Source organism: Gouania willdenowi, chromosome 3, assembly GCF_900634775.1.
Source record: "Gouania willdenowi chromosome 3, fGouWil2.1, whole genome shotgun sequence".
Lineage (NCBI taxonomy): Eukaryota > Metazoa > Chordata > Actinopteri > Blenniiformes > Gobiesocidae > Gouania > Gouania willdenowi.
In genome coordinates, this window is record NC_041046.1 from 31,587,785 (window position 1) to 31,614,087 (window position 26,303).

At 37.9% G+C, this 26,303-nt stretch overlaps 3 protein-coding genes across 3 annotated transcripts in view; 2 read left to right on the forward strand and 1 right to left on the reverse strand.

Annotated features, from left to right (window-relative positions):
• The first annotated feature begins 665 nt into the window (after window positions 1–665).
• pabpn1l (PABPN1 like, cytoplasmic) lies at window positions 666–7,656 on the forward strand. Its single transcript, XM_028443151.1, has 6 exons — window positions 666–954; window positions 4,579–4,699; window positions 4,765–4,832; window positions 4,909–5,015; window positions 6,230–6,317; window positions 7,022–7,656. The coding sequence occupies exons 1-6, from the start codon at window positions 880–882 to the stop codon at window positions 7,349–7,351; spliced, it is 789 nt and encodes a 262-aa protein (XP_028298952.1). The 5' UTR covers window positions 666–879; the 3' UTR covers window positions 7,352–7,656.
• Window positions 7,657–7,681: 25 nt separating this feature from the next.
• Window positions 7,682–11,557, reverse strand: trappc2l (trafficking protein particle complex subunit 2L). Its single transcript, XM_028474030.1, has 6 exons — window positions 11,516–11,557; window positions 10,622–10,666; window positions 10,251–10,423; window positions 8,186–8,273; window positions 7,904–7,983; window positions 7,682–7,837 (listed from the first exon to the last, which is right to left on the reverse strand). Exons 1-6 carry the CDS (start codon window positions 11,555–11,557, stop codon window positions 7,792–7,794), a joined length of 474 nt encoding a protein of 157 aa, XP_028329831.1. The 3' UTR covers window positions 7,682–7,791.
• galns (galactosamine (N-acetyl)-6-sulfatase) overlaps window positions 11,535–26,303 on the forward strand; it is a 35,420-nt gene continuing 20,651 nt past the window's right edge. The window contains exons 1-11 of the mRNA XM_028443244.1: window positions 11,535–11,675; window positions 12,969–13,092; window positions 13,313–13,387; window positions 13,493–13,595; window positions 14,635–14,778; window positions 16,752–16,818; window positions 18,874–19,001; window positions 19,076–19,212; window positions 19,303–19,406; window positions 23,323–23,465; window positions 26,170–26,272. Coding sequence (XP_028299045.1) covers window positions 11,568–11,675; window positions 12,969–13,092; window positions 13,313–13,387; window positions 13,493–13,595; window positions 14,635–14,778; window positions 16,752–16,818; window positions 18,874–19,001; window positions 19,076–19,212; window positions 19,303–19,406; window positions 23,323–23,465; window positions 26,170–26,272 — 1,236 coding nt within the window. The 5' untranslated portion in view covers window positions 11,535–11,567. The remainder of the gene's footprint in view (window positions 11,676–12,968; window positions 13,093–13,312; window positions 13,388–13,492; window positions 13,596–14,634; window positions 14,779–16,751; window positions 16,819–18,873; window positions 19,002–19,075; window positions 19,213–19,302; window positions 19,407–23,322; window positions 23,466–26,169; window positions 26,273–26,303) is intronic.

Sequence of the window (26,303 nt, forward strand, 5' to 3'; positions counted from 1 at the left end):
GTTGATCAGGATACTCTTATATTTTTCATATCAGGCTATCATATAATACCCGTCCGTTGCGGAAACACTTCCGTTGTGGCCGGTTTGCATTCGTGTGACCTGTTTTGCATTTGTGTTCGTTTCTGTTAAATTCATTCACCAGGCTACCTTCCCAGCCACACGTCCATTCTGTGTCTGTTTAGAAAATCGTTTAAAATTGTGGCATCGACCTCAACATCAGCATTTTGCCTCAGCTACACAATGCTACAATCATGTTATGGCTGCTGTAGCAGTGACTCAGCAGCAGCGACAGACTGCATATTTAAGTTTAATCTGATGTGATGCATTTGATTGTTTTTTCTGGTTGTTACATTTGTTGTTGTTTCACAATGTCCGTTGATTATTTTAAAACAAAAAAATAACTATTTGCTCAGTGACGGTTGGGTGTAGAAATGTAACAAATGACTTTACTTCATTTAAAACGTACTTAATTACAAGTAAAATTACTGATTTAGAAATATACTAGAAAAAAAAAATACAAGTACCCATAAAAGCAACTCAATTACAGTAACGTGAGTACATGTAATCCGTTACTTTTACTGAGTAATAGTACTTCAACTTGAAATGGATATATCAGAACTCTGACGTCCACCCCCTGTGGGCACCCGGGTCGCCCTGTCTGTAGACACGCCCCTGGTCATACTTTTTCCCCGCAGCCTCACGTGCGCTCCCGTGCCAATCAGCCGTGTCGTCTTGAGTCTCGCTCACAGGTGAGGTTCATTATCCCGCTCTGCGTCGTTAGCGTCGCGTCCATTGACCATCAGGTCGTTTCCTTCCGCGGCGACCTGTCGTTTTCTGGCCTGAGTAACGAGTGCGATGTTTGGGCTGTGAGCTGTGGGCATGGCGGCGGAAAATTGTCCCCAGTTCGGCTACCTGGGCGGACAGTCCATCGGAGAGCCTTTCACCGAAGACCCGGTGAGTAGCGCTGCGCTTTGGGCGTGTGTTTGCACAAGACGGAGAGAGAGGAGCAGTGCATGTGTGTGTGGACTGTGTCTGTGTACATGTGTGTGAGGCAGTGGAGCCGTGGTTGGAATATTTTTCCTCCGACATAGACCGTTTCAGTCAACCACGTCATGTCAACGGTGTGATAAGTGAGTCTCTGTCCGTGCCTTTTTGTCTGTACCACAGCGCAGTCCGTCTGTGAGCTTCCGAGTGTTAAACCCCCAGGTTCCTTATTGTAGCTCATAGGTTGGACAGGTAGGCCATTCATCCTGCTACTCATTCAATCATTCACAAAACCAATTCTATCCCAGCATAATTCAAATGCCTTTTCAAGTGCAAGAGCTGGGCGATATAGACCAAAAGTCATATCCCGATATATTTCTCTCAAAATGGTGAGATTTTCCATTGCATTTGTTTAGCGCACCTTAAAATAAAAAATATTTAAAGCTGGGACGCTCAAATTATTTTATTTAATTAAGAAAAAAAAGGATTCTTATAAGCATCATAGTATATCGTAGGGCTGGGCGATATGGCCTTTTATAAATACCGTGATATTTTTAGGCCATGTCACGATACACGATATATATCTCGATATTTTGCATTACCCTTGAATTAACACTTTGATGCACAAAATCACACCAGTATGATGATTCTATATGTCTACATTAAAACATTCTTGATCATACTGCATTAATATATGCCAATTTTAAACTTTCATGCAAAAAAGGGGATATCACAACTAAGTCAAAGTTGACATAACTGTATTTATTAAACAGTGAGTGGCTCAAACATAAAATTGTCAACAGAAAGTGCACGTTCTGTGCAAAATTGTCACAGAGACATTTCAAAACAAGACATTAGTGCAGGATGAAACTCACATGGCATTTCAAAACACAAAATTAAAGTGCACTTTTTGTACATAATGCCACTACAATATTTTAAAAACAAATAGTGCCCTTTTGTGCATAATGCCACTAAGATATTTATAAAAAAAAAAATTCCGCGAGTTTAACGGTATGGTCATTTTCAACACCGCACAGACTACAAGCTGCGATATATCGAGTATATTCGATATATCGCCCAGCCCTAGTATATCGTAAAAGTAATCATTTCTGAAAACTGTATGTCTGCGTGCGATCTGTGCCTTATAAGTATTTTAGTTCATAAACCCCGTAAGACGATCTTGGTGATCACCCAAGGAGGGGTGAGCAGAGCCCCCGAAGGAGCCTCCTCATTGGCTGCCGTGATATAAAGTGAAGCGCGTGCATGGTGCAAACTTGTGTTTTTTTAGTCTTGGACTAACGTTGGACGCGCAAATGGCTTTTTTCCTTTTAGACAGGTAATCTAATGTTCCATTTTCCTTTATTTTGTGTGCATCCTTTTGCATGGTGACGTGTTTTACTGGTAATGCACGTTCAGCTCTCGTGCGCAATTTCGTGCACTTCCAGAGAGGAGGAGACTGGGAGGGATTATCAGAGTGGGGGGTGGGATTTATGGTTCAAATTCAGCCATGCCCCTCTGTCATGGTTCAAGAATCAAATAGTGCAGCTTTAAGATGCAAGGAGGGAACGGCTTGTATAAAAGCTCCACCCCTTCCAATAAGTGTCTCCTAATACGTAATACGTATCTATATAACAGCAATCTATCCGTACGAAAGATGACGTTGCCGGACCTTTTTTGCATAAGTGTATTGTAATGTGCCTGTGTTATCACCGTGTCAGGATGGCCAAGTGGTCTAAGTCACCTGACTCAAAGATTCTTCCTTCCGCTGCCGTGGGTTCGAATCCCACTTTTGACATACAGTATATGTTTTTTCATTTTAACATTTAACACAGCAAATTCCACATTTAAAAATACATACATGAAAAAAAAATGTAAGTATTTACTGGGTTAGGGTGAGGGCTATGATAAAACTGACGGAACTGCACATGGTGGACCTATCATGTGACCTAAACTGGCCAGTGAGGGATGCTACGTACAGAGACTGCCGGTCTATTGACACTTATTATGTACTGATAGCCACTACCTTTCAATAGTCACAATTTAAAACAAACGCTGATAAAAATAGACAAAATGCACAATGAATTATTGCTATGAGGAAAACTAAGATATAAAAGTTCACAAAATATTAATTGAAACATACCATACATACTACACATGGGTTGTAATCATGGTGGCATAGAGTAAAGTGAGAGAGGGCTTATATAATTAGGTGTGATGATGAAGGATTCATGAAAAAGCCTTTTCACATTCAAGGGAATCTTGTTCAGTTCTCTCGCTAGAGTTCAATAGTCAAGACATAAACTTGCCTTGGCTGACAACGAGTCTGACAGAGATTTAGATTATTTTTACCGTTCAAGCATTGATTCCTTGAACGATTTTTTTGTGGAAACATGGTATCGGTCTCCAAAGCAGAAATGCAGAGTTAAGCCTGGTTTAAGGTTCAGTGTCAGGACCCATGCCGGGAAAATGCCGTCAACGTGATGCGGAGGTTGGCCCTTTTACTACGCCTGGCTATGCGCTTGGCTGCTAGGGTGTTGTGGCTGTGTTACAAATAAGCATTAAAAAGCCCTTGTTTATCTTCCGGTCACAGAAAACGTTTTGTTTTTAAGCATCTTAAAATGTAATTTATTACTTACCTACTGTACCAAATCATGTGTGTTTTGTTGATATATATACTACAGAGTCCTATTTTCAACACAGGCTGTTACTTAAAACCTTCTTGTTTGAAGCAGAGGTGCTAGCCAATCAACAGCCTCTAAGACTGGATCTAAAGGCTCTCCTTACCTTCAGCTGTGTTGGAACAGGAAGCTGTGTGTATGTATATAATATAATAATGTAATTAAAGTTCATGATTAGTTTGAAGTTAAGTTATTTGTGACTTGACACTATGCAAGGGTTGGTTTGTTTGAAAATCTGAACTTTTCATTAAATAGTTTTTATTAACCCGAAATTGAGTAATTTGATGCCAACATTTAATTTAGATGATGCGCAGCTACAATATATTTTCCAGATCTGTCAACTTGAAAGTTCCCTGAATTTTTCAACCATAGTTGAAATGTTGTTTTTTTATTTGTGTTTTCAATGGATGGCTTATTTGTTGGGATATGATAAAGCTAATTAAAATCACTCCCATATTCCAGTTAATTCAAGTAAAACTTCAATTTTAGTCACCTAAATGGAGTCCTGATTTAGTGGACTAGGTCGATTTCCAGGAAGACTAAAGCAAAGGACTTGTGGACTAAATTAGGACTAAAACCACTTTTTGAGAAAAAAGTGAAATTAACTTTCAAGGTTAGCGATGTAGTGAACCTAACATGCTTTAAACTGTTAGAGAACACACTTAACAGAACAAAATTCTGTGATTAAAGTGTCTATTTACCATTTGCTAAGTCATTAAATAAACAAAGGTAAGTCACTCAGCAGTATGTAGAAATAAATAATGCAGCGTTCATTTTTAAATTTATTATCTAAAGGGCTGTTATGTACAGAATACATGGATCCATTTGCTTTCCAAATATATTTAATGTAACCTCTTTAAAATATATATATTACCATACTTAATTTCAACTGTACAGTGACATGTTTTCTTTTCAGGAGCTGTTGGCCATTAATGCCCGGGTTCAGGAGATGGAGGAAGAGTCAGAAAGGCTGAGAGAGGAAGAAGAGCGACGTGATGCAGTAGATATGCAGCATATGACCAGCAGCCCTCAACCTGGTAAGATGGTTTAATCTACTCATTGGATACTATGGAGGGAAACTCAGAGCCTGTTTGTTCCACAGGTCCGTTCTACAACATGAGCCCTGAGGAGAGGGTAGATGCAGACAATAGATCAGTCTACGTGGGAAATGTGAGAACTCATCTGTCATTTCCTCCTAAGCATTACTTTCTCCAGTCTGACCTTTTCTCTGTTGACCCAAACCCAGGTGGACTACGGCGCGACCGCAGATGAGCTGGAGATCCACTTCAATGGCTGTGGTCCTGTGAACAGAGTCACCATCCTGTGTGACCGCTTCTCTGGTCATCCCAAAGGGTGGGTTCAACTGCAGCAAAGCTTTCAGTATTGGCTAACAGAACAGTGGCCACGGTTGCATTATGTTTTTAATTCAAAATTTGTGTTCTTGTGTTTACATGAAAATAGTAATTCTGAATTGAGGTTTACGTGGAAAATTGGTTTATTTGGATTTATTCAATTCCGCTTTAGGTCTGGGTTTGGGAAGGGCTCTGATTGGACGGTGGGGCGAACGTCCACGCATCATGTCTATTAAGATAAACACACCACAAACCTTTTATTTTTGGCTACAAAATAAAAAAACCACAAAATATGAACTGTTTTCACTTCAATTTTGATCGTAGTTTTGAAGCAGCAGCTGGACAGCAACATAGTGTTTCACTTCAGTCTGCTAAGCAAGAGAAGATAGGAACTAGTCACTGGTACATTAAGCCCAGTAAAACAATAACCAGGAATAAATATTTGCTCCCTGGTAAAGATGGTAGCGCTAACAGCCGGTATAATGGTGAACTTGGTTGCGGTACGGGGGCCGCATTTACTGTCTCCGGGTTTTTAGTATCACCCGTCCGATGAAGCCTGTTCGTTTTTTTTAGGTCCGTGTGTGTAATAACTAGAGGTGTCCCGATTCGATATCAATATCGGTCCGATATCAGCCAGAAAAAGAATATCGGACTTCAGCTAAAATCACTGATTTAAGCTCTCTGATAAAATGTTCTGCTCCAGCACTTCTATCCATAGATGACTGTGGTTCACACGCCAACAAAATAACCTACTGTTGCCGACTATTCTGTGTTTGAGTAACATCACTTGATCAAACCTTTTCTAACATTCCACACTACAAAATAAGTGATAAAAGTATGTACGATATGTGCTGGTATCGGCTGATATGCACGGTTACATTATCGGTATCCTATCGGAAGTAAAAAAAAGTTGTATTGGGACATCCCTAGTAATAAGTCTGTGTGAAGGTCTGCATGTGAATGCGTCCATCCACTCTTCATTATATCCATATATCAAAATCGACCAGAATTTAACATAAAGTGGAATTGAACGTTTACAAGATAAAGGAATTATTTAATTCTAAATATATAATCGGAAATAACTTGGATTTTAAGTTTATTTGCAATCGGAATTAAGTGTTTACAAGGTCAGTTTAAAGAGGATTTAACTTTATTCTAAATTAAAGTGGAATAAAGCTCCCATGTAAACGGTGATCAAACTTCTTCCTGTCACAGGTTTGCCTACATCGAGTTCTCAGATCGAGACTCTGTGCAGAACGCTGTCAGCTTGCACGAGACTTTGTTCAGAGGAAGAGTCCTCAAGGTAAGATTCACCACACTGAGATCTCATTTACTACCAAGTCTGAACAAACCCTAATCATCCTTTAGTGTAAATTGTATCTCTAGTCCTGGATTAGAGGTGCTTCCTGTGTTGGGTTGAATTACAAACACAATGGCCTGGTTTGAATAAACGGATGCTCAACACATTTTATTTCTCTACACACAGACGAGAGCAAATCAGCTGATTAACTGTTGACATAATGTAGTACCTTTATTCGAAAACCAGTACCTTTCAGGTCACTTTGCAATGCATAGTGTAAAACCTAACCACAGTAAAAGTTTATCTAAAACAGTATAATAAAAGTAAGGCTAAAACACAGACAAAGCAGAGGTGGTCAGGTGGGAAATATGTATGTCAAGTGAAGCTCACATTTGCTAAAAAATAACATTTTGGTGTTTATCGGTAAACTACACAGGGTTATGCAGGCTATACATTTCCTTTTAAAATGAATCACTAATAAACTATCACTGATTGATTTTTGAACACTAAAGTGCCAAACACTATTCCTTCAAAATCACATGACCCTTAAATATTAAGAATGGTTAATAAGCCCAAATTCTCAATTTAATTCTGGTTATTTAACTCTCGATTCAATAACCGATATTTTTGATTGACAATTAATTTGATTTTCAATTGTTAATCTATATTTCACCACCAATATTGAATTTACCTTTTTTGTGATGTAGGTTATGCCTAAAAGGACCAACATGCCCGGTATCAGCAGCACAGACCGGGGCGGACACAGAGGAGGTCAGAACAGAGGCAGAGCTCGTGGTTTTCGTCCTCCTCGATACCAGAACAGCTCCCGTGGTCGGTTCCGGTACCAGTCGAGCAGACCACAGCATCAGACGCCCCACCCATACTACGGGGTTCCCGCAGTGGGGAAGAGACCGTGGGGACATATGGAATTCCAGGAAGAAATGCCTAAACGTTACCCGTGTCTTCTTCTCATCACTCCACCCTCAGAAGAATTGGGGGCGGAGTCAAGCGGACATCATTACCCTCAACAGCGTTAGCATGAGCCACAACATTAAAGCCAAGTTGGAGAGAATGTGGGAGAGTGAGTTTTAAACAAATGCTTTTAAGCACTTTGGGAATTAAATGTAAAGAAATGTTTGCAACAGCCCCCACCCCTCCTCCCTCCAAGTTTTTATCCAAGCAAGATGTAACAAATGCAAACAAAAGCTGAAGGCCTTTGTTGCTGTGACTGCATGGGACAATCAAGTGTGCATTGGCATCTATTTCTTTTTGGGTTTTTTTTTTTTTTTTTACAGTACATGTTTTGTTTACGTCTGCAATGTACGTGTTTCAACTTAATTTGTGAGTGAATAAATAAAAAAGTATTCTGGCGATACACATTGCAATAATCTATTTATTACAAGGATATATTAAGACCATCAGCAACATGTAAACGAAATATATTTATATATACACAACGGTGCAGTCAGTGAGAATCTCAGCCAGTTTGGACCATCATTCCAGAAACGATCCCATCAAAGGCCCTGGACAAGAACAAAGTCACTGTTAATGTGATTTAAATAATTGTAAGAGGAATGGGATGCACTTACTTGGATTGAATGGGATCACCAGGATTGTGGAATGGGTTGCACATTACATCAGTAAAAGAGTTGTGCAATTTTCTAAACATCTGAAGGGAAGAAAATGTAAATGTATAGTGCAGTGGTTTCGTTATGAACATTTATGCTTGATCTAGAATGTTCGTTGTGATGGGTACAAGAGTCACGAAACCAGGATTATAAATGATAAGACTTAACAGTGACCCTTTGTCAATATGCATGCAAAAAAAAAGTACATCAACACTGAAACATATGCTGGAAAAGTAAACTTACACTTCTAATTTCATTGTCCCGCAATGACGTATTTGAGGAGTCCACAACGATCACAAATTTAACTTTGGAGTTAGTCACATATCCATATCTGATTATAGAGTCAAGGACATCTTTACATGTCTAGAAAAATTATTTATAAACAGGAAAAATGGAACTGAAGATGCTTGTAAGCCTGAATCAGCTGAGAGTTCTGACCACTGACATACACCATCCGTTCCACATAGTACTGTATTGATGATGCTCTACAAAATGACAGGACATGAGCTTGAAATTCTTCAATTGTGCTTGACCAATTATGACCACAATCTCAAACTTTCATTTACATGTTAGCATTTTACTAATGGTGTCAGGCACTGGTTTAGTAGTTGTGGTGTAAGGAAATGTCAAAAAGAACAAGCAAACTTGTGATGTCAGCAATTATTTCACTAAGCATGACACTTCAGATTACAGCTTCCTTTAATGTGTTAAAACCATACTTCAAAAGTGTATTTGTGATAGTCGTACACATCACCTTCCACCTTAGTTTTGACAGCACTAGTCATTCAATGTGAATCCACCACAGAATAGTATTAGATACACAGAGGTAAAAGTAATAGATTACTAAAACATTACTGTTATTGAGTTTCTTTTAGGGGTACTTTTTAGAGTATATTTCTAAATCAGTAATTTTACTTGAACTTAAGTACGTTTTAAAAGAAGTAAAGTAATTTCTTACATTTCTACATCCAACCGTTACTGAGTAGATCATTATTTGTTTGTTTTAAAATAATCAACGGACATTGTGAAACTATAAAAAAAAAACAAAATGACCAGATGACAATCATATCAATCAGATTGAACGTAACGCACGGCGCCAAAACAACATTGAATGCCGGTTATAAATGAAGCTATACATACAGCCTGAGAATTATTTTGTTATTTTTTTGAATTGAATTTATTGTTATTTATTTATTTTCTTAAATAATTATACATTTTGACAAATCTTTTATTTTATACAGATGCCTTCGTAGAAAATAAATTAAGTTCCAATTGTGCAATATTTGGTCTCCTCCTTTTTAAGTTTATACATGAGATGTTTACTGTATGCAGGGAAACCGTGGCAAAATTTATTACCAAAAATAAACATGGGGGGTGAAAGCAACTAGTAACTTTTACTTTGAGTACTATTTAATTGAGCCACGTTTTACTTGTATCTGAGTATTTTATGTAGGACTTACTTGTACGATGTAAGATATATCAGTACTCTTTACACCTCTGTAGATACCTGAAGTGGGGAAAGTAGAGCCTTCATAACATGGTAGGAATAGGAAGGTATTATCTCTAGAATGTCGGTATATTGATACGGCAACCGCACGAATATCCACTGCCGGACAAAGTGTCTATTCGTACGATTGCCGTACGGACAACCCCCAGTGCTATTGGTACATTTACCAAAGTACACGTATGTAGCGTCTTAGGGTTAGGGTTAGGTTATAACCCTAATCGCAAACAATTTTAGGGTTCGATTTAGGTTTACGGTTAGGTTTAGTCTTAGTCACGTGACTTAAACTGTCCAATGGGGGCGCTGCGTATGGATAGAATGACGATGTATTGATACGGCAACCGTACGAATATCCACTGCCGGACAAAGTGTCTATTCGTACGATTGCCATACGGACAACCCCCAGTGCTATTGGTACATTTACCAAAGTACACGTATGTAGCGTCTTAGGGTTCAGGTTAGGTTATAACCCTATATCCCAACAATTTTTAGGGTTCGATTTAGGTTTACGGTTAGGTTTAGTCTTAGTCACGTGACCTAAACTGGCCAATGAGGGGCGCTGCGTACGAATAGAATGTTGGTATATTGATACTGCCAGACAAAGTATCTATTCGTATCGGTACGTTTACTGAAGTACACGTACGTAGCGGGTTAGGTTATAGCCCTATATCGCAACAATTTTTAGAGTTGGATTACGGTTAGGTTTAGTCTTATTCACGTGACCTAAACTGGCCAATGAGGGGCGCTGCGTACGGATATAATGTCGGTATATTGATACGGCAAAGGCCACTGCCTTCAGGATACACTTTATAGTCTTCTGTTGGGTAGAGCAGACCCAGGTACAGCTCCCTCTGGTCTCCCAGTGACTTCCCCACAGCTGAGATCTTCTCCTCCACCACATCCAGTGAGGTGTGCACCGTGTAGTGGAACTTCAGCTCACTCTGAGAGGCCACACTGCGGATATACAGCGGGTAGTTCTGAAAATGCAGGGAAAAATAAAAAATAAAAAGCCGTCAGACAGGAAGAAAAAAAAACCTGACACAGCTATGTTGAAGCTTCCGGGTATGTAAACCACGTGACACACACAGAAAGCTAGCGTTAGCTTAAACACGGTAATAAGGTTTAAAAAAGCAGAATAGAAACGACAAAGACCGACATTAAACAGCAATTGTTACCTCTTTTGCGATCACTGCTATACCAACCCGCCATGTTTGTGTTCCCTCTCAGAGCTGTGTGTTGCCAGATACAACCAAAGGGTTTCCGCCTTGCTCCAAAACTGAAATGGAGTGTTTTCATTATGGTGTCTTTAATCTGCAGGAACTTGGATGAGACATGAAACATTTGGAAAAATAAATAAAATAAACCAAAACAATTCCAATTGTGATTGAGAACCTTCAAAACCATGTAGTGTTTGCTCAATAAATATAAAGAAGAAAACAATTATCAGACCAAGTATAATATACATCTTTCAACAATACAATTTTCTGTCATTTTTTAGGGTAACACTTTTAAATATTAAGGCAATTCATTAAATTTTTCAATGGCAAATAGTTACAATAGATTAGAAAATATGTACCTTATATTTCAATTAGGTCAGATATTACAGTGTGCCTTTTAAAACAGGCTATCTTATGCCTCAATAGCGCAAAACTGTGTTTACGTGCCTACTTGTCAAAATGGATTGTAAAATCCGGTAACCGAACATACCTGGCAACTCAGTACATTCTTCTTCCTGTCAAATACGAAGTAGCGTTTATCACATTTGGAAAATTGTATCTACGTTTTTGCGCAGGGATTTTTATTTTATTTTATTTTATTTTTTAAATTTTAAACAAAAATATTATTCAATCTATCGTTTTACAGTTTAGCATCTATTTGACAGTATTTTATTTCATTTATTTATTATTATTTATTATTTTTTTTTACAGTAAAACAACAGTGGCATGTGTTTATTTTTTCATATGTTCGTGTAAAAATCAACATTAACAGAAAATGCCGTTTCAAGTGGGGGGGATAAAGTAATTTCAATATATTTCAATGTCTGCGTAAAAGCTGCGCCGACGCGTTGCCTGAAGACCCGCCAAACACTTCCTGATCGAGTCACCAAACATCGCTCTACTGATGGCTGCACTAACTTTTACTATTCTCTGTGCATTAGTGTGTTGTTCTCTGACAGAAAAGCAACTAAATGCCTCTTCTCCGAACATCATCATCATGCTCATGGATGATGTAAGTCATTAGTGCTGTTTATTCATTCCTAGTCTACTTTACGTTATACGCAATGTTAATTTAAACGCATCACAGCAGTTCTATGAAGTTGATGTACATACGTGAAATGTCAGTTTGTATCAGCCAAGCATCCATAATAACGGAGATTTTATGCTCTGAGGTGTAACAAATAATTAAACTGCATCTTTGTTGTCAAAGACCCGTTATTTGCTGTAATTAATTATATTCTGACTTCCCCTGTGTCTCCTGCACTCGACAATATTAGTTTTATTTATTTATTTATTTATATAATATTCGTAAATAATTTGGGTTGCTCAGTTTTACACCACATTCATGCAACAATAAATGCAGTAGCAGTAAAAGACAATGAGAAAAAAATAGAATAAGAGGTACTTACTGCACAATAAGACCCAACAGACATTAAGAAAGAAATGGGAATTTAAAAAATAAAAAAAAATAAATAAAAAAAAAACCCAGACATTTATTAAGGTACACTTTAAGTCATATTGCAATAAATAGATCCCAATGAAAGAGCTTCCATGTTGGCTTCAGTTTTTGTTTTGTTTTTTTTAATTTTTAATTTTTTTTAAAATTGACATATACGTACAAGAATAAACAAATATGGCATTTTACAAATGACAACAAAGTGAAAAAATGAAAAACTTGCCAAGAGAACCGCAACTTATCATTTGTTCAATTCACTCAAGATTAAACAGTAAACAATCATAGAAAACAAAATGAAACAATAAAATAAGACGGGAAATATCGTTTCTGCATATTTAAAAAAAATAATACTACAATAGTAAGCAAATATCAATCAAGATGTCATTCATTTAGATTATAAAGAAGAGATTAAAAACGATACATTTGATTTTAATACTCATATTGGCTTCAGTTAAGGGTGTCCTGATCCAATATTGTTATCGACCCAAAATTAGCACAAAAAAGAACGAAACGAAAAGAAACTGACAAGAGGTATCGGGTTAAATCGGCCTGCATCATAAAATATATATTGTCTTTATTTATTTGGAATTTTTTCAAGGTTTTCTATATTTTTAGACAAAATAATTTCATTTAATTGTAGAATATTCTTATGTTTAAGATTAAAAAAAAAAAAAAAAAAAAAAAAGAAGACGAAAATAAAAATCAACACATTGGTTAATAATAAATAGGCTGTTTTTGTGTGTGTAATATCAGTTGATCAAGCATTTTCTAACATTCCACTAATAAACGCTCAGGCTTTTCTTCAATACTGACCTGTGACTATTTGCTAACATGCCTTCTTCTCTTCAGATGGGTTGGGGGGATCTGGGGGTGTTGGGCCAGCCTTCAAAAGAAACCCCCAATCTGGATGCCATGGCAACGCAGGGCATGCTTCTTCCTAACTTCTACACAGCCAACCCTCTCTGCTCACCCTGTGAGTCAGAAGGACACAGTTCATTCAAAGTGTCACAATGATTTAAAGGAGATATGCATTTAATGCTAAAATGTGTTTATCTTGACTTACAAAGTAAGGATGGAAATACAAGACAGCTCTTTGTCCAAAAGTTCCCTTTTGTCAGTGCATCTCTTTCAGTTCATGCTGGTTGTAATGATGTCGACCCCTAACGAAATCCTGTGATTGGTCTTGTCTACAGCGAGGGCGGCTCTCCTAACTGGAAGGTTACCAATCCGGAATGGTTTCTACACCACTAACGCTCATGCCAGAAATGGTTTGTCTTTATTGTATCCTTAAAATAAAGCTGATTTACTGTAAAATAATGACAATCAAAGTGAACTTGCTCATGTAACAGTTCAGTATGTTCTTTTCTTCATAGCATATACTCCACAGGAGATAGTAGGAGGAATATCTAAGGATGAGATTTTGTTACCACAGATGCTGAAGAAAAAAGGCTATGCCAGCAAGATCATTGGCAAGTGGTAAGCTCTTGATTTTTTTTTTGGATTTGTTGTTTTATAATTAAAAGAAATGTTGAATTTCTCTCGATTTTAGCCGCAATAATACCTTTTTTGTAAAAAAAAAAAAAAAAAAAAAATGACAGTACGATACACAGATATGTCACTCAAAACTATATTTGCATACTTACAAACTCTACACCAGGCATGGGTAACTGGCAGCCAAAAAGATACACAAAAGAACAAAAAATACACAAAAGGGCATTAAAATTACACAAAAAGAACAACAAAATACCCAAGAGAAAACCAAAATACACATAATTACTTAAAAAACACAGTAGACGACGACAAAAATACAGCAAAGTATACAAATGGACAAATAATACACAAAAACTACTTCGAAAACACTAAACAACTAAATACACAAAATAAATCATAACACACACAAAAATAAAACTACTGAAAACACGCAAATTAACAATAAAATACAAACATTTCTCAACAACAACAGAAATGCACAAAATGACTCTAAAAACATGTAAAACAACAACTTAAAAAGCACAAAAAACCCATGGAACTTTGATCTTTCCTGTGTTTTTGCTCAAACCTTAATTTTTTTTTAAATGTTGACATGAATGTTGGTAATGTAGCCCTTAGATCAGACAATCACAGTTACAGTATGTCCCCCACTCTAAGAACAGCATTGCAATACACAATAGAAATACCTTCTTTAAGAACGTACTTTACACAGTGGCTTTTATTTATTTGAACCTTTATGTGTGTTTTGTGGAAATAAGGAAGAAAACTTGTTTTTGCATTTTATTCATTTGACGCAGCAAACACAGTCGTGATGTATTTTTGAAAGTTTGAACATTTTTAAAATTGTTCAGACACGACCGACCGTGATGAAGAGAAACCAATGATTGTCGTTTGTTTCATAGTCATTTGGGGAAGATGTTCATTATGTGATTAGGCTTGGATTTAACAATAGTGACATGATCACTCTGCTGTGCTGATTTTATAATTGCACCTTTTTTTTTTTTTTTTACCTCCCTCCCAACAGGCATCTGGGTCACAGGCCTCAGTATCTCCCTCTGGAGAATGGTTTTGAAGAATGGTTTGGAGCACCAAACTGCCACTTTGGTCCTTATGACAGCAGTAATAGACCCAACATCCCCGTCTACAACAACTCAGAGATGGTTGGCAGGTAGGATCACGAACAGCACTCACATACACATAAAAGCAGATACAAATGCAGTGGGAAAATCTATTAAAATCCCTCTCTTCATGTGAGCTGTGCTCCAAAGGATGAGTTGAGAGAGTCCCCACCCACCCCCTCCTTCCTGCTCTGTACCAGCTGTGCTTGTGTATTCCATTTTCCGACTATTTGTTTTCCTCAAAACAGCCATATGTGTATTCAGGGTCATTGCAACTGGCAGCCGGGCATGTTTTTCGCTTAGCCGTGGGTTTAATCAACGCTGCATACCTGGGTCCTGGACACATATCCACACACGCAGAAAGACACACTCGTGCACGCATACACAGAGTTCCGTGCGCGCCCTCAAGAGACGGCGAGTTGTGTTGGCTGCGCGCGAGGCCACCTGGAGGAAGTGAAGCTTAAGAAAGAGATGCCTGTCACCGCTTCTGTGCCACGCTTCAGCTGCTCCTCATAAATGTTCCCTCTGCTCAGCGTTTAATTAGACTTTCTAAAAATGCCTTTTTACCCAACGTTTCCTGCAACACACACAGTCAACAAGAGGAACACATTCCCTAGAATGTCATAATGAACAACACGGTTCCTGCTGCATTTTCCATCAGTTTTTAGAGCAGCGTTTCTCAAATGGGGGTACGTGTACCCCTAGGGGTACGCGATGGAACTACAGAGGGTACGTGAGAGAAGGAGAGAGAGTAGAAAATTAACAAATAAAGTGTCAGTCTTGGTCCCACCCCAGGCATAATTTGACCGGGTATCATAAAAACTGCATAAATAAATCTATTAAGTTGCCACTAAATCAGTGGTTTTCAACCTAGGGGTCAGGACCCCATGTGGGATCACCTGAAATTTCTGAAAAATGTAAATCGATTTTTGTTTCATTAACAACACACACTCTTTAACAACCGGATTTCTATGCTTTTACTTTGTGAAATATAAATGTAGTTCAACTAAAATGTAGTCGAAGATAAATACATATCTGAGCTCAAACACGATCAAAAACGAATTCTAGAAAACAAATGTCTTTGGGGTCATTTATATCAAAATGAGGTCACAATCCAAAAAAAGGCTGGGATCCACTGCACTACTGTTTCTTTCCACGTATTTACAAAATGAGATACTTTAAAATGTGTGTTATCACTCGGTCATTCTATCCTTACGCACAATAGTTGTTTTTCAATCGTTTTCTAAGCAAAATGTTGCAGTCTGCAAAGGGGGTACTTGGATTCAGAAATAAGAGAAAGGGGATACATGAGCCAGAAAAGTTTGAGAACCACTGGTTTAGAGCACACGTGTCAAACTCAAGGCCCGGGGGCCAAATCCGGCCCTTTAGAACATCAATTTGTCCCGCGACTACAAGCAAAATAAGTCAGAGAAGCCATGAATCACTGTGTAAATTACCACCTAATTCAGTTGTAGGTACCTCCAAATGTACACACAAATTCAATAAAACTCCACAATATTTGCAGGGCTCACATATTCCCTTATGCTTATATCACATGATGGCAGTCATTTTTAATCTCAAATTATTAAAAGAACTCTCAATTTTTCCAAAATCTTGCAATTTTTTAAATTATTCTACAAATTTTCCTCAAATTACATAAAAAATGGGTCACAAAATCAAATGAATTTAAAGTAAATATCCTACAGGGACTGATATCTGTCAGTTATTGGTGTGATATTAGTGCTGTAGATATTTAATAATTTTATAATTTATTTTGTGTGTGGAAGTACAAACTAGAGCACAATAATTATTAAATTACTAATTTTCCTACCTAAAATCATCTGTGGAGCACTTAAGATAAACTGCTCCATATTTGGCCCCTGAACTAACACCCCTGGTTTCGAGGCTGATTGTAGAATTGTATTTATTCTAGATTTTCAAAATGTGTGAGTCTCCGTGTGTTTTTATAACATGTCCATCTTTAAGTGGTGTTGCAGCTGATGAGTAAACTGGTGTCTTTCAGATACTATGAGGAGTTTGTGATTGACAGAAAGACTGGAGAGTCCAACCTGACTGAGATCTACTTGATGGTGAGATAAAAACACAACTCAGCTTTCAAAAGTTTCAAAATGACATCAAGAAAAATGTTTTTAAAACTGAAACTTCATGTATTATTTATTTTATTTTATTTATTCAGTTTATTTCCGACATGGTTGCATTCACAGAAGTTTTGTTATTTGTTATTGTTGGTTTTTTTTTGTACATTCCGAAAAAGGAGACGAGAGAAGCAGTTTGCTTATCCAAGTCCCGTCCCCTGTTTTGTACACAGAAAATTTACATCAAGGCTTGTCTCTCTGGTCAAACAGTCTTCGGTTGTTCTGAACACAATTTCATTTTTTTTTTTTGTCCTTTTTTATGTAGGATCAGTTGTGCTTTTTATCACAACTGATGTTTAAATGGTCATCCACATTGACCCATTCATACTAACACACTCAATGACAACATGCAACTAATCTTCCATTAGCAGCAACTTCTTATACAGTTTTTCATCATCCATCCATGTATCCACTCACCTAAACTAGTGATACACAATATTTGATTTTTGGCCGATATCCCGATATTTTACAACTTATTTTGCCAATGAAGGATTTCGACGCCAATATTTGTTTCCGTCACACCTTATTGCAGAGATTTCTGTAGTGGAATTAACATACAGAATTATTCTTCATACTCTTTATCATGCTAACGCAGACTTAAAGGGATCCTCCACCGGTTTTTACAAATGTCGCCAAAAACCTTTGAAATGTCCTTTTTAGAAGATCTATGCCAACAAAACTCATTATTTGCACCATATTTGTTTTATTAACTTTTAAAAATGGTACTACTTTAAAGGTTTATCAAATGTCGGTAAACAAAAGAGGTTTACATCGACTTTTTTCAACTTTTACTGATTTTTAGCGCAACCCAAAGCAGCACAAGTTGTCATTCTGACTGAAAAAGCTGCTAAATGATGCTTCACCTCCTATAGAACTCAATGGACTAAAAGGGGCGATTCGCATCATCAATGACGTCATTTCAACATGGCGGCGCACAGGGTAAAGTAGTCCAAGTTTTAAAAGTTAATAAAACAAATATGGTGCCAAAATATTGCGTTTTGTCTTCTAATAAGGACAAATCAAAGGTTTTAAACCACATTTGTAAAAACAGTGGAGGATCCCTTTAAGACAAAGGTGAAAATGATGTGACATCAGTAATCATTCCTTGTGCCAAATAATTCAATGTACGTTCTGTAAAATATATCATATTCATTCACCCATGACAATTGTTTTTAAACCAAACAATAAAATCGTTTCAGCGATATATATATCACAATATTTCACTACACGATTATCGTATCGATCCATCAAATGTCTAAATTGATTTTTTAATAATGTTTTTTTTAATGAAAAAAGAAAACAAAAAAATGTGTTAACATATACTATACATAGACCTTGTTAAACTACCTCACTCCTCAAATCATAGCTTGGAAGTTGATTGCACTTTATTTTCATGTTGGGTACTTTTATAAATGTATGTGGTTTTTTTTTAAATTTAGGAACTTAATATGAGAATCTGTTGTAGAAGCAATGAACATACCACTTGTTTTTGATAATTGGTACTTGAATTACAGTTAGTTACCATATACGTGTTCTCGCAAGTTTAAAAAAATGAAAATAAATTGTATTTCATACTATTTTGTACTTGTAAAGGTGAAATATGGAATTATTGATATTGACATACAGTATATCATATTTTTTATTATCAGGACGTGCAAATTGTGAATCGTATTGTATCGTCAGATTCATGGCAATGCACAGCCCTACTACTTACTGTATCTACTTACATTTCGTTTTTCAGTGGTAAAAACAGCATTTTTACAAGATCCAAGCATTCTGTGTTAAAGAACGATATGTGAGGAATATTGTGCCTACTGTATATATCGGTCCAATATGTCAACGCAATAGCCTTTATTCGATACTCTATTTTAAAGCCGATACCGATAGCGGGCCGATAATGTGGCAGCAACTTGTCTAATCATCCATCCATGCATCTGAATTGAACTGCAATGGTTCATGGTGCTCTGACGTTCTGTCCTGTGTGTTTAGGAGGGTCTGGACTTCATATATCGTCAAACAATGGCTCAGCGACCTTTCTTCCTCTATTGGGCCCCCGACGCTACACACGCCCCTGTTTATGCCTCTAAACACTTCTTAGGCAGGAGCCAACGAGGACGGTAGTTACATCTTTTCCTTCCAACTCTCACATATCCACCACATGAATGGGTGCTTTTCTCTATTTGTGACACAGGTACGGAGATGCAGTGATGGAGCTGGATTACAGTGTTGGGCAAATCCTCTCATGGCTGCAAACTCTGAGCATTGCAAATAATACGTTTGTCTTCTTTACCTCAGACAATGGAGCAGCCCTGATGTCAGGCATAAATGGCACGATACACATACAAGGACTCATGTCTCCTTTTGTGATTTTGTATCACTTGAACTCACTTTTTGGTGTTTTGCAACGTCATTCCTCAGGTGGAAGCAACGGGCCCTTCCTCTGTGGGAAAGAGACCACCTTCGAGGGGGGCATGAGGGAGCCAGCCATCGCCTGGTGGCCTGGACACATCAAAGAGGGCACAGTAGGAAATCTTTCATATATGTTTTGCTTTGCATATATAGGTAGTAAAATGACTCGTCATTTATGAGCGAGTCAATTTGAGCTGCTTTGTTAGAGCCTAATATGTAACAATAAAAATGTAATAAAACTCAAAATATTAAAAGTGGTCAATGATGTAACAACTTTTTCCCGTCATTGTTACATTATGGGGCAGGCAAAAAAAATGTCCCCTAATATTGCAATAATTTTATTACATCATAGAGTGAATCAATGATTAATGGATTAAAAGGCTTATTGCTTCAATATAGGGAGTGTTATTAAAGCCTTTTGGAGAACCATGACATTTTTGGTAGCTTTTATTTTCTTGTCTTCATATATATATATATATATATTTACAGTACATATATATGACAAAAGTTTATATATATAAAATAGCTCAGCGGTTTTGTTACATTATTGACCAGTTATTACATTTTGGGTTTTATGACATTTTTTTTAAATAACAATTCAGGTCTTGATACATTTTGGGTCATTGTTACATATCAGGCTCTAACATGCCTGTTGAATCAAACCACCTGCTGAAAAAGCTGCACGTAATCTAATAATTGTGCATCAAATATTCATCAGAATAGAGGAATAATTATTTACCCCATATTCTCATCTAAGGTGTTGTTTCCTTTTGTTTGATTTGTGCTTCCTTTTCCACTTTTCAGACTCTGATTTAATGACCAAACTACCTTTTAATTCTGCTCAGATTCAACTTCTGTTGTGTCATCAGACTGTGGGAAACAGACAGAGCTAAACTGTGTGTGATTTCCTTCACAAAGTGTGTGGGCTGTTGTTATCCAGTTTTCTTAAAACATTTCTGATGGAATTAATATCCCAATTCTCTCTCCTCTCCCATTCCCCAGCCCCAAAATTCCACCCCCCACCACCCCACCTCTAAGCCTGTGCATTCTGCAAATGACTTTTAATTGTATTAGGGGCAGCTGTGACACGGGGCTGTGACACATAGGGATTTTTGTGGAGGAGCGAGCGGAGGCTGCAGTCTGCAGTAAGCTTTGCCCCTGGCTCATCTCAGAGGGTTGTGCTGGGGCCTGATAGCACAGCAGAGTAGTGAGGGAGAGGGGGATTGGGAGCGTCTTAAGCGGCTAATCTGTTTGTGTGTTTGCTGAGGTTGGATTGAGCCGTAATGAGGACTTCAGTATCTGAATATGCCAGACGCGCAGGATAAAAGAATTGGGGAAGGGGGGGGGGGGATGTGGCATGAAGAGGGAGGGGTGTTGGGTGTAGGGAAGGAAGCAAAGAAAAAGTAAAGGAGAGCTAAAGACACAGTTACTGCCACCGTGCCAGGTTCCTTATTGTGTTGGCTGGCTTTGCTGCACCTGTGCCATGTTGTAATTGACCAGTGTGTGTGCGTGTATGTGTTTATGTCATTTCTCAGCTTTTATATTTGCATATTTTCATCATCAAACGGGGTTCCCGTGGATCCTTAAAAAGTCTTAAAAGGCATTAAATTCATGAATCTAAAAATAGGGCCGTAACTGTCGTTGAAATGTCTTAAATCAATGCTTCAGAACACACATACTGTAAGTATGATTTCATGATTGTAATTAGTCTCACATTTCAAAATAAATGGTAACGTTTGTTTCTTTTTCAAAATTGTATAATTTACCGTAACATCGCGCAATCATGACAGCGGAACCAACTACAAATGTGATGTGGTTACAGCGGGACTCTGAGCAGGTGCGCGTCATGCTTGTAGCAACTTTCAACAACAAAAAAAGTAAATTTAATAAAAACTAACTGACCGACGAAGATTTTTTTAATGGCTTTTCTAAATGGTTTTTATTTTTGTTGTTTTATAGATTTCTGACTATTTTTGCAGTCATCTTGTGTGTTTTTGGAGTGCTTTTGATTACTTTAGTGTGGTTTTTTTTTGTGTGTGTGTGTATTTTACTGTCATTCTGTGTATTTTTGTGTGCTTACTTTGTGGGCCGCCAGTTGCACGTCTGCACTAGACACTGGAAAACATTTACCCTAACCCTATGTAATTCATAGGGTGGTTTTTTTTAAATTTATTCCCAATTGTGTTTTCTGTGAAGTTGGTCTTAAATTTAATTTCAAATGGCAATAAAAAAGTCTTGAATTGAATTTGATTGAAGCTGTAGGAACCCTGGAGTTTACAGAATAAAGACCTCATGCTATCTTTGTTTATATGCGTCCTATTCAACAGTGTAGCCAGCTTTAGGAACATGACTCTGTCTACGGATGCTTATGGAGCCTCCGTTGAGCTGTGATGACAAAGCTACGTCGGTGAAGCTGCTGCACTCCGCAGCTTTTATCACTTGTGTCGCACTGGGAGGGAGGACAGAGCAGACACGGGGTGGCTTCCTTCTTTATCTTGTAGTCTTCTGAAATCTCTGCTCATCTGTGCATTGAAAAGGCTGCAATAAGCGGTTGGTGCAAAAGGCCTGGAGGCCAGAATCAGCCATGCAAGTCTTTGTTTGAGAGGAGTTTAAGCTGGTTTATTGTTCTGACCAAACAAAGATGCAATTTCATGGTTTTAAAATGAGCAGGCAAGTTTTCAGTGGAATGGGGAAGTGTATATTGGGGATCAGTGAGCACCCCTTCCATTGGTGCCCTTCATCTTTAGAAGCATGTAAGTGAATTAACACACATTTGCAGAGGTTGGACTGATTTAGGTCTTTTTTTAGAAGATGGAAGGAGGTGTGGAGGAATGAAGCCGCAGACTTAGCCTGAGGGAGATGGAATTATGTGATGTGTGGGTTAGATAAAGGATGATGAAAAGATTGGGAGGAGGCTGGAGGAGGATGTCAGAGCCATAGTGTTGTAGAGCATCACTACACACAAGGGCAGAGTGGCTGCAGCAGGGATCAAAGCAGGACCTCTGAGCCACACACTCAGATTTTAATCCCCATTTTATTCCTGAGTAACAAGTCGGCCCAGAATAAAAATGTCAATCACTGGAAAAAGACAGGAAAAGGAACAAATTCAAGTAAAATAAGTCATGCTATAATCCCTCTCTATTAGACCAGTTTGAGAGTTAAAGTTATTTTTTTGGCTGCTTAAGTTATTACTCGCTAAATGTCAGTGTGGTGTCCCCTTGTGTCCTTTTGTTCCATCTTCTTTAATGGTCCGTGTGTGTGTTGATGTGAGGGAGGCTTTGAAAAGGAAAAATGAAGTGAAAGACTAAATCTGTTAGTGTCTGGATTTGCAGATAGATCCCGCATTGCATCGCGAAGCCTTTTCCGGGGCTCGTTCTGTGCATACAGACAAAAAAAAAAAAAGAAAAAAAGGGGGGAATTCATTTCAGTGCTTAGGAGCGTGCGTGTGCGTCCCTATGTGTGCTGGCTGCTGATAGGAGCACAGCAGCTCATGGTGGTGCAGCTGCAGAGGCCTGATAGTGCTATCTGATTGCGAGCGTGCCGTCTTCCTCTAAGGCTCGCTCAGGAGAGAATGGAACAGAAGATCAAGGATGACAGCGAAAAAATGGCATTTTATCTGAAAATAGTTCAAAGTTTATAAATAAAATAAGGCTTTTCAGCAGGACTGGGGGAAGGAGATAAAACCCCAGCTAGCTCCAGCCTCATCCGCCTCTCTACCCGGGCCTTGTCCTCTCCCTGCTTTTTCTCTGCCACAAAGGGAAATCATTTAAAGAGAGTGTGGTAATAGGAAAAAAAGATTAAAGAGGAGACTGAAGACATGCGTTGGTGACAGGTGTGCACATAACTACTCATGCAATCATGCTGTCATGACTGTGCATTGTTAGCCTGGTTCATTCTTTCAATGAGGGGTCATCTTCAAGCTTTAAACGCACACTGAAGACTGTGGCTTCATTAAAACGCATCAGAATGTCCATCAAACCACTTTATTTGTGCCTTTCTGTGGTTTTTTCCCCCTCTTTTTATGTCCAGGTGAGCTTCCAGCTGGCCAACGTCATGGACCTGTTCACCACCAGCCTTTCTTTGGCTGGTCTCAGCCCTCCTGATGATCGAATCCTGGACGGGCTCGACCTCACACCTGTTTTCCTCAGTTACTCCCACAAACTAAAAGACAGGTGAGTTGGAACTAGGGGTGTGCATTGCCATGAATCTGACAATACAATACGATTTGCGATATATTGCAATATCAATACACAATAGACGTTTGTTTTTTTTGGTTCTTTTTTCGGACATTAAGTGTAGGAGTAGATGTTCTTTACCTTTCTTCTTAACAGTTTCGGCGATGTTTCTTGCCTTCCTCAGACACCGCTGTCTCCATATTTTCCTTGTAATAGCTCAAAAACGTTCATTTTTTCAGACATCGCGGAAACTGTCAAGAAGAAAGGTAAAGAACATCTACTCCTACACTTAATGTCTGAAAAAAAAAACAAAAAAAACCATCTACAGTAGTAAATTAAGACATGATGAACGTTTTTGAGCTATCAATACACAATGCTATGAAATACAATTTATTACATTAAACGCTGACTCACTATTCAAGCACCGATATCAAAAACAAGTGGTATGTTTATCAAACTGTCAAATTACACTTTTCAAAAAAGTTAAACTTTTGCTTCTACAACCTAATTCTGTTTCTCTTAAGTTCTAAAATTTTGGTAAATCTATTAAAGTGCCCAGTATGTTTTATGAAAATAAAGTGCAATCAACGTCCAAGCTAAAATGCATAGAGGAGTGAAGTAGTTTAAAACAGGGATTCTCAACTGGTGGGTAGGGACCCAAAAGTGGGTCGCGGACCTGTACTGGGTGGGTCGCGGACAGCTGGTCAAAAATAAATAAATACTTAATGTCTCTCATGTTGGACTCGTCTTTTATTTTGAAAGAAAACTTTGCTTGAGAAGCATGCTGTAAAAATGCATGTTGCACAGGAAAATGTATGTATTTATGTTTTTAAAAAAAAGATTAAATGTGTGTGTTGTTGAGAAGCCCTGGTTTAAAAGGTCTGATGTGGTGACTGTTTACTTGCTAAACATACTGTTTGTTCGCGCAAATAATAGTTTTTTACGTTCAAAAACATGATTAAAAAAAAAACTATTTAGAAATTTTTTGGATCGATACAATAATCTTGTGGTTTTTTGTAGTGGTTTTTTTTTTTTTTTTTAATTCACACGATGATGAAACAAAGTTTTAGCCAAACATAAATGTTCAGAGGAAAACCTACTCTGGCTCAGAGAGAACATGCAAACTCACACTCATAATTAGGCAGGCAGCTGTTCCTCTAAACCAGTGGTTCTTATATTAGTGTAATTACACCCCCAGGTTTTTGCCCACCTGCCACTAGGGGGAAATTTAAAAAAAAATGCCTTGATTATGGGCGTCACTCCTAGAAGTGTTAAGACACGCCCAGTCACAGCAGCGACGCCCCCACAGCGCTACACAATTAGCATAGAGCTGTCAATCAATGGTCACTGATCCAAAAAGACATCACTGATCTAATCTCAGCCAATAGCAAAATGACATTGCAATAGTGGCATTCAACCCATAGAGGACAGTCATTTTTCAACTAAAAAACGCTAAATTTATATAATTAGACCAAAATGTGAAGAGTAGGACTAGGATCAATAAATGACGTTACTTCATACGTAATATGTATTCAGTTTTAGGGTGTACTTACAATGTAACCAGGGTTTGATCAAAGCCCAGGGGTTTGTTGAGTCGGGGGTCAAAACTCACACAGTAAAAAATGTGTTACACAAAATACATTTCCATGATTAACTAGTTTATTGGAATATAAATGACTCATCTCATGTTTACATTTTTATCTTCTAATATCGTTTTGTTTGCCCTTTCATAGGGCTGGTGATGGTCACACTTGAGCAAAACTAATACATTTATTGATACCTAATTTTTTGCAAGAACAAAACATGTATAGTTGTTACAATTCTCCTTATTATAGCGTTAACTTTTCACAACTTATGCACATGAGGAATAAAGAGAAATTATGATCATTTTACATTTTAGCGTCAAATATATCAATTTATAAAAAATTAAAAGTCAGCCCAGGCTTTTTTGTGTGTGTGTGTGTGTGTGTGTGTGTGTGTGTGTGTGTGTGTGTGTGTGTGTGTGTGTGTGTGTGTGTGTGTGTGTGTGTGTGTGTGTGTGTGTGTGTGTGTGTGTGTGTGTGTGTGTGTGTGTGTGTGTGCGTGCGTGTGTGCGTGTGTGTGTCTGAATAAAATTTATACCAATGTTTTGAAGAAATCGTATTTTATTTTTCCAATTAACATTAGGTTAGGAACCAATGCCCTAAACCACCTGTGTCAAACTTAAGGCCTGGGGGCCTAATCCGGCCCTTTAGAGCATTAAATTTGGCCCGCTCGAGAAAATAAAAAAGATAGAAAAAACATACAAAAATTTTGTAAACTACCAACTTAATCAGTTTTAGATATGCCAGCCCCTGCAAATACAAAAATTCTATTTATATCCACAATATTTGCAGAGCTTAGTTTTCCAGTTTTTACATCATATGACGGCAGTTATTTTTTATCTCAAATTGTTGAAAGAAATGTTTTAAAAATCTGGCAAATTTTCCTCTAATTATTCCATGAAATTCCCATAAACTTCCAAAATCATGGAAATATAATTGAAGATCTTACTAGGGACTGATTTACTTACATACCAGGGCACATTAATGTTGAATTTGCTCTTTTTCCCACCTAAAATCTGTGGCCCACTTAAGCTCAAACTGGTCCATATTTGGCCCCCAAACTAAAATGAGTTTCAAACCCTTGCCCTAAACAGTGTTTGTTTATTTTTTCCCATCAGGCCAATCTTCTACTACCGTGGGAATGAGCTGATGGCTGTGAGGCTGGGTCAGTACAAGGCACACTACTGGACATGGAGCAACTCAGTGGAGGAGCTCAAACAGGTAAGACTGACTTGTTACACTTCAACACTCT

Bases quoted from the DNA above. Each gene is read 5' to 3' on its own strand.
- pabpn1l (XM_028443151.1), top strand. From the start codon at position 880: ATGGCGGCGGAAAATTGTCCCCAGTTCGGCTACCTGGGCGGACAGTCC. The intron at 955-4,578 runs GTGAGTAGCGCT...TTTTCTTTTCAG, and splicing joins AGCCTTTCACCGAAGACCCG to GAGCTGTTGGCCATTAATGC. The intron at 4,700-4,764 runs GTAAGATGGTTT...TTTGTTCCACAG, and splicing joins GACCAGCAGCCCTCAACCTG to GTCCGTTCTACAACATGAGC.
- trappc2l (XM_028474030.1), bottom strand. From the start codon at position 11,557: ATGTTTGGTGACTCGATCAGGAAGTGTTTGGCGGGTCTTCAG. The intron at 10,424-10,621 runs GTAACAATTGCT...CTGCATTTTCAG, and splicing joins TAGCAGTGATCGCAAAAGAG to AACTACCCGCTGTATATCCG. The intron at 7,838-7,903 runs GTAAGTGCATCC...GTTCTTGTCCAG, and splicing joins GGTGATCCCATTCAATCCAA to GGCCTTTGATGGGATCGTTT.